At 44.6% G+C, this 13,432-nt stretch overlaps 1 protein-coding gene across 6 annotated transcripts in view; it reads left to right on the plus strand.

The window, feature by feature from the left end:
• The window catches only part of PDSS1 (decaprenyl diphosphate synthase subunit 1), a 35,684-nt gene that overhangs the window by 20,182 nt on the left and 2,070 nt on the right, over window positions 1–13,432 (plus strand). For all 6 annotated transcript variants that reach the window (XM_025206149.1, XM_025206148.1, XM_006025366.3 and 3 more), the window contains 3 exons: window positions 5,987–6,067; window positions 6,472–6,585; window positions 12,591–12,671. In XM_025206149.1, coding sequence (XP_025061934.1) covers window positions 5,987–6,067; window positions 6,472–6,585; window positions 12,591–12,671 — 276 coding nt within the window. The remainder of the gene's footprint in view (window positions 1–5,986; window positions 6,068–6,471; window positions 6,586–12,590; window positions 12,672–13,432) is intronic.

Consider the following 13,432-nt stretch of genomic DNA (forward strand, 5'->3'; position numbering starts at 1 on the left):
TTCCTGCTGCATCTCATAGGGGCTTCAGTTTTTCACCAACTTGGGCCTGAACCCCCAAGTTGATCTGTACACAACAATTGCTGCACTTGTCTTCAATCCCATGGCCACATTAGGGCTCTCTCTGGATAGATGGGTCTGCCCTAGGAAGCGTGATTGAACTGAGTAGTGATTGAACTGAGTAGTGATTGATGGGTCTGCCCTAGGAAGCGTGATTGAACCTTTGCATGTTGTCATTGGCTCTAGATTTAATGTTTACATTTTCGTTGTCTCGGGTACACGCACAACTGTTATTTTTCTGCATGGCCCTAAAAAGGTTAAACCCTTTTTGGTCTGTCAGAAACTAATAACACGTGATTGGGAGGGGGTAAGGGTCCGTGTCGTGGTATGTGTATTATCAATAAATTGTAAAGTCAAATTACAAATGCAAGGTAATAGAGCAGGGGCAGGCAATTATTTTGGGCAGAGGGCCACTTACTGAGTTTCGGCAAGCCATCAAGGGCCGCACGACAGGCATCCCAGGGCAGATTAATATTAATTCTCTAAATTTCTTAGGGGCCCCGTGGGCTGCATCCGGCCCCCGGGCCACATTTTGCCCACCCCTGTAATAGAGCTATCACTGCATCAGACATGATTACAGACTGTTTGATAAATCCCCTTATTCATATAAAGGTAATTCCTAAAGGCATTTCCTTTTGGTAACCTACTTCCAATGGAAGAAGGATTAACATACAACATAGTAAATGAACCTTGAAGTACTTTATAAATAGTAAAATAATACACAGGATTATATTCACCCAGAGCTGAATGCAATATAAATCATCAACACAAAGGTCAGTAGAAAAGTTAAAATGACATTACAGCCTTGACTATAACCAATTTATGAAGAATTTTTACTAGTAACCATTTAAATTACCAAAATAAAAACAAGTCGACAAAACCTGTTAAAGTGTTAGGAGGCATAAGTTTCTCATGCCATACTGATCTTATTTTATTTGTATTGCAAAAGCAACCACAGTTGGCTAAGCATTGTACAGAGACGGGAAAAGACTAACGCTCACCCTGAAGAGTTTGCTATCTTAAAATGACACGTCTTTAAAGAAGATAAAAGACTGAGTGATTCTTTGATGCTCTGTGCTGTTTCTCATTTAAATCCCTTGTTTACTCAATTTCCCCAACCCTCGATTGTCTCCAGAATGTTGCCTGGTTAAAGTCAAATGAAGTAGCAAAATGTTCTTTTGCATATCCTCCCCTTTTCAAGAGTGAGATAATATGAGGCATTGTGTAGCAATCAGAAAGGTACCCAGATTCTCGTATGACTTTTTAGATTTCTAGAAAGATTTCTGGGGGAGGGGACTACTGCCACATAGTTAGAAATTATAGTGTGAGAAGTTCTTTACTCTTTGCTTCAAACATTATTTGCACCATATTTGGAGATATTCTTCAGTAACATGCTTCAATAATTTATTGGAAGTAACTCTATGCAGTTTCTCTTTGCATCTTTGTGCTTCCCTGTTAAGGCTTCTAAATTCTGTGTGCGTTAATGATCCAGCAACAGGCTTTATGTCTTCTAGGAAGGACAATTTTGTCTTAATATTGAGTGCTTTCAGTCTGTTCCTATGTTCTTATAAGATTTATTAATGGCTATTTAACAGAATGGTTGGAGATGTTTCCTCTGGCATCTCTAAACCAATAATGGTGGCTGCCAGGGAGTTTAATGAATAGCGGGTAGATTACTCTAGAGCAGGATTGGGCAATTATTTTGGCTGGAGGGCCACTTAACGAGTTTTTGGTGAGCTGCTAAGGGCCTCAAGTGCCCCTCCCCTGGTCGCTATCTTGGAACTAGAAGTCCAATCCCTGACCTTTGCTGCCAGAAGTCCCTCCCCTTGCCCCACAATTTTTTCTTTTGGGAGGGGACTTTGCCATCTTGAAACTAGAAAAAAAACAAATCATAGACTAAATACTATAACTTATTTTAATGTTATTTTTCAAAATATTTTTGTCCCAATTTTGTGTGTGTTTGTGTAGTGTATCTAGAGGCAATTGCATAATAGCTCAAAATACTCTCTTACTCTTGTATATTGGGGAGATACGGGGGGGTGTATGTGGGGGCTGTGTGGTTGGAAAGCAGGTCTGGGACGTGCATTTAGGGTGGGTGTGTGTTGGGGGCTGTGAGAGGGAGTGGGTGTGTTTGGGGGTATGGTGGAGAGGACAGGAGGGGGTTGGTATTTATGTGGATATGGTGGGCGGGGGGGGGGGGGGGTGTGTGGATATGGTGGGCGTGGGAGCGGGTGTGAGGGGGATTATGGTGGGAGGGTGGGAGTTGTGTGTGGAGGGTCTGGGTATATTGGGGGTATAGTGGAAGGTGAGGAGCCAGCCCCATTCATCCCGTCCTGGCTTCAGCATGCAGTTTCTGGCTGCAAGGCCAGGACCCATGTGGCACAGCCTGCCGCCAGCCTGGCCCATCCTGGCACAACGCGACTCCAGTTCTGTTAGTCCCAGCCACGCAGCTGAAACTGCATTCTCCAGGGCCAGACCGGGCTAGCCCCATGCCACACCGTGCAGGTCCCAGCCTTGCAGCTGGGAACCGCATGCTACTGGGATGGGACTGGCCAGGTTGGCCCAGCTCTGTGCCATACTATGTAGGTTCTGACCTTGTAGCTGGGAACTGTGCACCACAGCCAGGACGGAACAGGTGGGGCTGGCTTTGTGCTGTGCCATGCGGGTCCTGGCCTTGCAGCCAGGAACCACGTTCTACCAGGCCGGCGCTATGCTGCACCATGTGGGTCCTGTCCCAGCTGCAACATGCAGCCAGGACCCATATGGCGCATGGAGCCGGCCCGTCTTGGGAGCACGCAGTTCCTAGCTGCAAGGCCAGGACCTACATGTTGAAGCACAGAGCCAGCCTAGCCTGGCTTTGGCACATGATTCCACGTGACACGTGAACCTACTTGGTGCGGCATGGGACCAGCAGAATGTGTTTCCAGCTGGATAGCTGGGACCCACACGGCGCAGCACGGAGCCAGCCTGGCCAGGGGGGCGAGCTAGTGCCAGCAGCCATGGGAAGTCCCACACCATCAGGCTGGGCTGGTTCCATGCCTCCATGTGGTGTTCCTGGAACTTCTAGCCAGGAGTGGCATGTGGAGGCATGGAGCCAGAGTCCCGCAAGCCCCACAGAGTGGAGCCATTGCCAGCGGTCCACGCCCTGCCCCTCCCAGCCCATTCTTACCTGAATTTCCACTCTCAAACGGAGGGAGGACTGGGGAACAGCCACAGGGCGCTAGGGAAAACCTCTGCTAGCCTGGGGGTGGGGGCATGGCAGGGCAGGTCAGGTTGGGTTTGGAGTTGGTCATGCCATAACCAGAGCCTGAGTTGCTTGGTACTGCAGCTGGCAGCTCCTGCAGCCAGCAGCTCCTGTCACCGGTGCCTCGTCAGGTAATAATTGTCTAAGTTTTAGAGGGGTCTCACGGGCTGGATAGAATGGCCTGGCAGGCCAGATCTGGCCCACAGGCTGTGTTTTGCTTATCTTTGCTCTTGAGAGATCCAGTTTAGTGCTCTCCCTCTGTAGCGCTGACTTCTACCCCTTAAAGACAGGCCTATTTGATATGCCTTGATGTCATGGGCCTTAGCCCATCACAGAAAAACTATAAGCCTCCCTTACTAAGGGAGGCTGCTGGAGACATACCAACTAATTGCTTGGGACAATAATAAAAGAAAACAGAAACAGGACTAGGGTTATAGATTAATAACTAGGTCATCGGACGGGGACACTGAACAGAGCACAGTGGCCAACGCACACTGTCCCCTGAAGGAGTCGAGGGAGCCTGTGGATGCCAATCAATGAAACTCCATCTGGATACGTGAGTGGAGCAGTGCCAGGAAAGCAGCCCCATACTCACCCAGGGTCCTTCCAGCCAGAGCCTCCTTTCTGGTCTTATAGATGGCCAGTTTGGCCAAAGCCATGAGGAGGTTGACTCGGAGGTCTCAAGACTTGGTGGAGCAATGGACAGGGAGTCCATAAAAGAAAAGGTGCAGGGAGAAGGGCAGACAACCTCAGCAGGAGGTTCTGGAGGAGGCAGAAGAGGGGCTGCAATCTGGCGCACTTGAGGTAGCTGTGCGCCAGAGTCTCCCTCTGGGGGCAAAAGGCAGGTGTTGAAGGTGTCTATAAGCGCACAAGATACACCCGTGGAGATGGCCCCGTGGAGGAGCCACCAACTGAGGTCCCCAGTGGCTCATGGGATCAAGGTGGAATACAAGCTAGTCCACCAGGGACTCTTCCCCCACCCTCAGCTAGTGTGTCCCACCACTTGTTGTCAGGGCAGGCCATGAGGACAGGGTGATGGACTGTGGAGCATAAGCGTGTAGCGCTGGAGGTGGTGGGCTGTTCAGAAGTGGAACATTTTGGTGTCCCCCTGCCTGCTGAGGTGGTGGGGCAGGGAGCGCTGTGGGGCCTGCCGAGGCAGAGGCCCCACAATGAGCTCTGGGGACACCGGGGGCAGGGACTGCCCTGGCGCAGGACCTGGTCAATGTAGGTGAGGGCAGTGGGTGGCAGGGCAGCCTTTACCTCCTGGAGTATGCAGCAGGGAGCATGCAGCCTGGGTAGCTCCATGTGCTGGGCCAGTGCAGAGGGATCCACCCAGCCCTGCCTAGCATAGTCCAACACAAGTGTTGTGGGCCAGGATCATCCTCTGATGCACTAAGGGCACCTCCATCTCCAGCACTGCCAGCTGTGGGTTTTTCAGCAGGGGCTTGGTGAGGAGGTCAGTGCCCTGGGCAACCATCCCAGGCTGTAGTTTGCCTGCCTCTGCTCTAGAGAGATCCAGTTCAATGCTCTCCCTCTATAGCATCCGCTTGTGCCACTGTTGAAGACAGGATACTGGGCTAGATGGACCATTGGTCTGGCCCAGTGTGGCACATACTTTCTTATGTTCTCCTCTGATCTCATTGTAAGAGTGAAAATGCAAGACAAGTTAGAATGTCTCTTAACTGTCTCTACTTTTCTCTCTTCCGCTTCAAGTCACAGCAGTTTTAGTCTCCCTGTAGGAAGGTAGGATGGATTTCTCTCCTCTCCTTAGTTGTGCTTTGTTGACCTGGAAATAATTAGAGTACCAAGTGGCACCAATCAGTCTCTAAGCAAGTGTACAACATTTTAGCAGTATTTATTCAATCTTACACTTTGGCACACCCCACTGTCATATTCCAAACAAGTACCTCCTCTTTAATTAATATGAAGTTGATGAAGACAAAGGTGTTATAGCAACGTAGTTCATTTTTCTGTCCCTTCAGAAATACTATATGGTATTCTACTAAGAGTTTGTATGTTGGGGGGGGTGTTGCCTTATACTCTTAAACAGAGAACCACTTCCCTTATTGCAGCTGCAGCTCAGATACTTCTCCTGCTTCAAGCTTCCTTATTGTTTGTTCGTAAGTGTTGCTTTGGTCTAGTGCACTGATTCTCAGCCAGGATGCCATGGTACCCTGAGATACTATGAGATCTTTTGAAGGGTGCTGTACAGTATTAGCACTCTCTTAGGTGTACAAACACCTACATGCGATTCACAAGATAAACTGAAAGATTTCACATAGGAATCCATATTGTAAAAAAATATTCTGATTTGTTGTGGTTGTGGTCCTTGAGTGCTTTGCAACAGAAGAATTGCTCCAGCATTTTTCTGTAGTCAAGAAACAAGTGAAAGCTATGAACTGGGACTTTGAGGGGTGCTGTAAGTCTAGAAAGACTGAGAATCGCTGGCTAAGAATTTAATATATTTTTAATGCTGCATTTCTTTTGGGTCTTATTTTCTAATGAGTTTAGTTTATTTGTGAAGCTATATGCATACACAGGAATAAATACTCAGGAATGTTGCTGATGTGGCTTTTCTCTTCCCAGACATTTACTGCCTACATGCTTGCTACATCTCAAATATAATTGGGTATATTGAAAGTGAATGTTAAGTAGAGCCTTTTTTTTTTTTATTCTTCTTTCCAGGTTTCCATTCTGGGCTGCCCTGATCCAAAAGTTCATGAGATTGCATATCAATATGGAAAAAATGTTGGCATAGCTTTTCAGGTAACGTACTCCCTCCTTTGCTTCTACTGAACTAATGGAGAGTCTAAAATGCATGCTTCTTACATGCTTCATTCCATCCAGGAAGAGCACACACCAACTGCTGAAACTTCCTTAGCCTGACGAAGGGTTTTTGAACCCGAAAGCTTGCTTAATAACTATTCTCCAACTATTTGGGTTGGTCTAATAAAAGATATCAAATTCACCCAAGGAACCTTGTCTGCCCATGTCCTTAGACCAACACGGCTAAAACCTACACCCCTGCTTCTTACAACCGCATTTGAAACCAAACTGGATTCCTGCAATCGTTTATTTAAATCCTCTTCTAATTAGATGTAACAATTTAAATACATCTATTTGGCCTTTTTAGTGTGTTTAATTTAACCTGTATGTATCTTTTTATTCAGCTAATAGATGATGTGCTGGATTTTACATCGTGTGCTGACCAGATGGGGAAGCCAACAGCAGCAGATCTCAAGCTTGGATTGGCCACAGGCCCAGTTTTATTTGCTTGCCGACAGGTAGAGACCAAAAACTAAATCCCATTTCTGGCTAAGAGGGACACCATAAACTAGAAATCTAGTCAGTAATGAGTCGAGTAGTTTTAGATACTTTATTTGTCTCTTACTTTTCCAGGTGGTTGCTGGCTTTCTGATCACACTTTCCTATTTTTTAAAAAGTTTCCCTGCTATTTATATGGAAAGAGAAAAATAACTGACTGGTTTTAATAGAGAAACTGTAGTCACACAAGTAAGCTTGCAACTGTTGTCATGAAAGTAATTTAACTGAAAAAGAAACAGGTACTCCTGTCTTCTGCTCTTTTAGTGATGATAACCTGAGACATTAACTTTATTTTCACTTGCTATTGCTAATGAAGTCGAAATTGTTATTTCCAATGGCATTTTCCAGTTGTTAGGAAACTTGAAACAAAGTACCTTTGATATCATGGCATTTCCTCATAATGCAGAAATGCTGAAAAATAATTCTGGAAAATGTAGCAGAAAATCATGTCTGGAAACGTTCATAAAATACCATTCAAGTGAGGAGCCTGCCTTCCAACCCTTGCAGGAGGCCCCTGACTTAAATAGTGATTGTAAAGCACATTGAGAACCCCTTGCAGAATGCATTATAAAAGGGAATGGTATATGTTATAATTACTATTGCACCTTTTAAGAGTAGAGCAGTATTTTTTTCGTTTGCAAGTATCCTGTGTATGTCATGGGTTTATCTGCACAATAGAAAAAGTGAAAGCAGCTGTTGGCCATGCAGTCTTCCTTAACCCCCCCAAAATTAGAAAGGAGTCTGGGAATGACTGGGCAGAAAGTTTGAAGAGTTATACCCTGGAAGTATGCACATTTGTTCACTGCAGTCAGTAACTCAAACCAACAGCATCAGCTGCTGATTACCACAATGCTGATTTTACCAGGGCAAAAGGTACGTTCCATACAGAGGCATCTGTCCATATAGAAAGACTGAGCACTATCAGTTCCAAATGAAACCAGTGATTTAGTTCCTGATTTCACCAGAGCAGAAGGTATGTCATAGGTGATAAAGCACACAAGAAAGTTTTCTAACTACCTGTAATAACACAGGCCTTCATTAGGTGTATTTAAACTCTTCTGGGGAGGGAGGAAAGAATCATAGAATATTAGGGTTGGAAAGGATCTCAGTCCAACCCCTGGCTCAAAGCATGACTATCCCCAACTACATCGTCCCAGCCAAGGCTTTGTCTATGTGGGTCCTAAAAACCTCCGAAGATGAAGATTCCACATTCCCTTCGGGTAGCCTGCTCCAGGGCTTTACTAGTGTCCTTTTTGAGAGTTTTTCCTTGCATCTAACCTAAGCTTCCCTTGCTGCAACTTGAAACTGTCATGTGCCACCACTGAGAACAGTCTAGCTCCATCCTCGGTGGAACCACATTTTAGGTAGTTGAAGGCTGCTATCAAATCTCCTCTGTCTTTTCTCCAGGCTAAATAAGTCAGCCTCTCCTCAGAAATCTATGCCCTAGCCTCCTATTTTCATTGCCCTCTGCTGGACTCTCCCCAACTTGTTCACATCCTTTCTGTAGTAGGGGGTGCAAAACTGGATGCAGTACTCCAGACAAGGCCAAATAGAGGGAAATAATCACTTCCCCTGATCTGCCAGTAATGCTTGTACTAATGCAGCTCAGGATGCTGCTAGTCACCTTGGCAACAAAGGCACGCAGTTGGCTTATATTCAGCTTCTTGTCCACTGTAACCCCCAGGTCCTTTTCTGCAGAGCTGCTGCTCAGCCAGTTGGTTCCCGGCCTGTACAGGTGCATGGGATTGTTCTGTCCTAAGTGAGAACAAGCTGAATATGCATAGACACACAAGGGATAGGATAGCAAAAGAGCTTCTTTGAGACGAGACAAGAAGACAATGGCCACTTAAGAAAAAAAGTGGGGGCTGAGTTGGCTCTGAGTGCAAGACCTTACACAGTCTACAAGTTTCAGTTTCAATGGCATATGCCATGGGATTCATGAAGACTCATTCATATCCAGTATGATCCAGTTAATCAGGGGTGGGCAGCCTGTGGGTGTGGGGCAGGTTGCAGGCTGGGGAGGAAGCAGGCAGCACAAGGCAGAAAGGCAGGAACAGACCAGCAGGGAAAGGGAATTGGTGTGGCAGTCAGGGAGGGCGCAGGGCTTAATTTGTGGCACACCTGCCAAAAAGGTTGGCCCTGTACTGCAGTTAATCCATCTGTGCTCAGCATATTCTATAGAAAAAGGGAGAGGCATCTAAAGCTGAGCTACTAAAAAAGGAACAGCAATAAATGTGTAAAGAGGATACAAAAGAACTAAATACTAGCAAGTAGAGAAATACACATTTTGCATAGGACTCTTAAAAGAACATGAAGTTGTTTAGCCTGTGGAGTGCTGATACCTCTAGTCTAGAACGGATTGAAATTATTACTGCATTATTTATATTTGGATATTGTCTCATGTGTGACCTAGTATTTGACAATAAAGAGCTTAAAGTGACATCACATAGAACAAGAAGCCATGATACCACCCAAGAAGAGGCAGTTTAAGACCAGCAGCAAGCTTTTTACTTACCTTGTTATTCAATGTATTGAGCTTTTTTAAAACTTAATTTAGAAAGTTAGTAGATGAGTAGGGATTGTTGTGGCATATGTCCATATAGATTGAGTACTACCCTCAGTTCCCTCTAATTGAAGTCAACAATTTAGTTCCCATTGACTTAATTTGCTGTGATGAATAGATCAGGTTATATTATTCTCAGCAGTCAGACTTGTTCATTGGTTAGTAACAATATTCCCCATTGAAAAGATCTGACTGCACTGTAGGTGGAACATGATGAAAACTTCAGCAAGCAGCTATGGTCAAGGCAGGTCCTGTTTTTCATGCCGAGATAAATGGTCACCTAGTACTGTTAATGCTGTCACTTTAATAAGCTCCCATTCTGAAATCACCTGTTTTACAACTGAGGGATTTCATCAGGTTTTGTTTTTTTGTGATTTAGTGCCACTAGCCACTTTCACCAGTCCAGCTAGGTTACTAGTAAAAGAAACTGAAGGAGATATTTTACTTTACATGATGAGATGAGATAGAATTATGGATAAGAAAAGCTTGAAGGAGTGGAGTTTGTTCTTCTCAATTATTGGCTTTTGGTTTGATTTCTAAGTCTTAATTTCACAGGTTTCCTAAGGTAGGCCAGACCCTAATTATTAATAGTAAGATAAAATAGCAGGGAAAAATTAATGTAATGTCTTTAGGGTTTTTTCATTTATTTTAAACTAAGAACCTCACATTTTTCCTTTGCAGGACATTTAACATTGTGACAGCCTTTAAATCTTGATGATGAAAGAAAATTGCCAATGCTTAATCAAGCTGTCCTTCTACAGGACACATTGGAAGCCTTTTTATGTTCAGAAGGCCTCTTCATTGACAATTTCCTGTTGTTTTCAAGAAGCTAGTAAAGAGATGGTACAGATTTAAGTGATATGCTCAGTTTGTTCATATAACTTAGTGGTAGACACTAGGGGTGTGCAAAATGGGCCGTATTCGATTTGAATCGGGGACAGTGATTCAATTTGTTGATTTGGGTCACTGTCCCTGAATCAATTCGGCTGAGTCCGAATCTGAAGATTCGATGCTGATTCAGAGAATCAGTGATTTGGATATAGACACAGCTTCAAATGTTTTTTCTATATACCTCGAAGTACCAGGTGCAGCTTGTGAACACCAGGATGGTGGGGTGGGTGGAACATCCCGCAGGAGCACGGGAGGGCTCCCTGCGTGCTTATCGGTGAACCAAGAAGTGGACCAGAAGTACTTCCGGTCCACTTCTGGGTTCACCGCTAAGCACACTGGACAGTCCCCCCACAGCTCAGCGATCAGGTGTGGGGGGACCCCAGGTGCTCCCCCAGACCCAGGAGGCACGAGTCGCCGAGCTGGAGGGAAGTACTTCTGGTCCACTTCCGGGTCTGCTGCTGAGTGCGCTGGGGAGCCCCTCCATGCTTCTGTGGGATACTCCATAAGCTCCAGCATCACAGCACTCATGAGCTGACTGCTACCTAGAGGTATGTAGAAAAAACATTTAAAGCTGTGTCTATGTTCGAATTGTCAAATCTTTTTGAATCTCTCTCAGTCGATTCTGAGGGTTCTGATTTGATTTGGAGAGATTAAAGAGTCTCCTGATCTGATCCCAATTTGGAGATTCAGCCACCAAATCGGTTGAGTCTCCGTCAAATCGAATCAGCAACCGAAACTTCGCACAGCCCTAGTAGACACTACTTGTGCTTCCAGCAAGAGATGTCTCCATTTGCACTCAACACAAAAAATAACTCAAGACAGCTATTGAAAATAGTGCACACTTAACAATCTAACGATCTTTCAAACTATCTTTTGCTAAATGCAATACTTTTTCCCAAAGGAAATAAAACATCTGCTTCTCTTGCCCGACCATTTGGTCCAGCTTATGATTTCTGGCTGTTGAAGATGCTTTTATAAATGGTAACATTATAAAAGCATTATGAATGGTACCTTTTCCTCATACCTTATAAATGGTAAATGATTTTGGAGTAGCCTCTGACTTTCCAGTTGCAGCTATTAGTAACTTTTTTTTTCTGTGAATTGCCTTGTCTTGTAGAAATGTTGATTGTTTTGTACAAATAATGTCCAGGTCACACTCCCTCCCATGCAGTTACAGGTTATTTAACACTTGATCTACGGACAGGATGTTCGATTGTTTACCTGGTATAATTCCTACTTCTTATTAAACTCTCCATATTTTTAAGTAGTTGTATTTTAAACATTTTAAGCATCTTTCAGTCTCGCTCATAAAAGCTACTTTAGAACAAATGTAAGCACTCCTTCCAAATATTTCTATATTACTCTTTAAATCTGCACATAATAGCTAAGAATAGCTTTGCATAATCTATGTTCTTTAAAAAGCCAAAGCATGTGCATAATCTACACTGTCAGAAATAACCTAAGTGGAGAAGATAATATGAAAGTTATAATTAAGATATCATATGCTAAAAAACTTGGAATCATATCCCTGAAAGGCTACCATTCCCCAATACAAGCTTTCCCTGGTTCAAAATATTGAAGGCAGTACAATGAAACCAGAACCCTGTAAGTATATAAAACAAATTAAAATTTGGCTTGATCTTAACTGCCCCACATAGAAAAGAGCAATTTAAGTTCATAATCCTCTTTTGTAAGATGCACACTAATGCTGAGGATCTTTAGTATGACTTCTGAAGGAAGTAAAGGACTCACTACCTTTCTGCCTGAGGACAGTGATTTATTTGCCCAAATAACTAACTTTATTTGGCTTGCCAATCAAATACAGAACAATGAGAGAAATGATTTTGGACCAATTCTAGATAGTTTATGGAGACATCTGATCCACGTCAAATGGGAGAAGTGTTTTTTTTGTTTGTTGGTTTGTTTTTTTAATTTCCTGTATCCAGCTAGCTCTAGAAATCAAGATGAAACATTACCATTGTGTCCAAGTGGTTTTACTTTCACATCTTGTTTGTCAGCTACTTTAGACGAATGGGCACTTCTCCCATAATTAAATATCTTTAACAAAGTATCTTCACTGGTCTGGTGGGAAGAGGTTTGGTTTATGCTGAAGTATAGCACAAACTGGGTACCCACACTAGCTAGCCTGGGTATTGGGAGCAGTCTAGCTACAACCCAGAGCTCAGCACAGGGTAAGTTAGCCACAGCACCAGCATTCAGTACAGACTAAATTTTTACCAGGCTGGTTAGCGTGGGTACCTGTGCTACACTGCAGCCTGCAGTATAAAACAACCCCCAAATTCAGTAAGACAAATGAAGATTGGCAAAGATTCCCCCACCCAGTCCGACTTTCTGATGTGCTTGTTTTAAGACATTTGAAGAGGGGGTGCAGGGGACAGCTACTGTATATTTATCACCCCTTTTAACTTATTAATGTAGTTGTAACTAGTGAAATAGTGAAGAGAAAACTATACATGGAAGAGATGCCAGCTACCTATGTTCTTTGCTTAGTTTCCAGAAATTAATGCTATGATAATGAGGAGATTCAGTTTGCCAGGAGATGTTGAACGTGCACGGGAATATGTACTCCAGGTAAGAGCTGTGATTTCTCAAGTGGGTCTGGAATTCACTGCCTCAGCTAGTTTGATAACAGTTTGTGTATTCAAAAAATGCTGTAATTTTTAAGATCCGTAACTTTATGTCCCTTAGGATAGAGTTATATATATATCTTTACACTTTACACTGGCTGCTAAGGTAAAAATGCTTCACTGGTACAACACTTCGGAGGAAGAGAGGCTAGTTATAGATAATGACCAGGGATCCTGGTTTTCTCAGATTTAAAAAATGCAAGTTCTCTGATTTTAAACCCCTCAAATCCATGATAAAAATTAAAGGCCCCCACAGCCCCTCCACCCCCCAGCACTGCTGGTGTCCCTCACTTCCTACCCCACAGCTTCCGCAACCAGCCTGATGCCCCTCACTCCCCCACAGCAGCCCCCCAACCACACATACACAGGCATAGGCATTGACATCCACCCCAGCAGGCAAGTGTGTGTTGGGGGGAAGGAGCGGGCAGGGTGGGGAAAGGGAAGGTACTGGGGAGGCCAGGGAGCATGCCCCCTCCCAGGAGCAGGGCTGGAGGGTGAGGGCAGGCGTGCCCCTCTACGGGCTGCACGCATGTGAGCCGGATGGATGGGGGTTTGCACACTGTGGCCGTGCCACTACTCTGCCACTGCACTCTGTGCTGCCTTCCCACGTCTGGCTGCATGGCTTTGTGGACAAGCAGCGTGGGAACAGTGGTCGCACATGTGCAGTGCAGCTGACTGGTCATCAAGGGAAGGGGGGGGGGGCTC

This window comes from Alligator sinensis, unplaced genomic scaffold (genome assembly GCF_000455745.1).
Source record: "Alligator sinensis unplaced genomic scaffold, ASM45574v1 scaffold455_1, whole genome shotgun sequence".
NCBI classification, from domain to species: domain Eukaryota; kingdom Metazoa; phylum Chordata; order Crocodylia; family Alligatoridae; genus Alligator; species Alligator sinensis.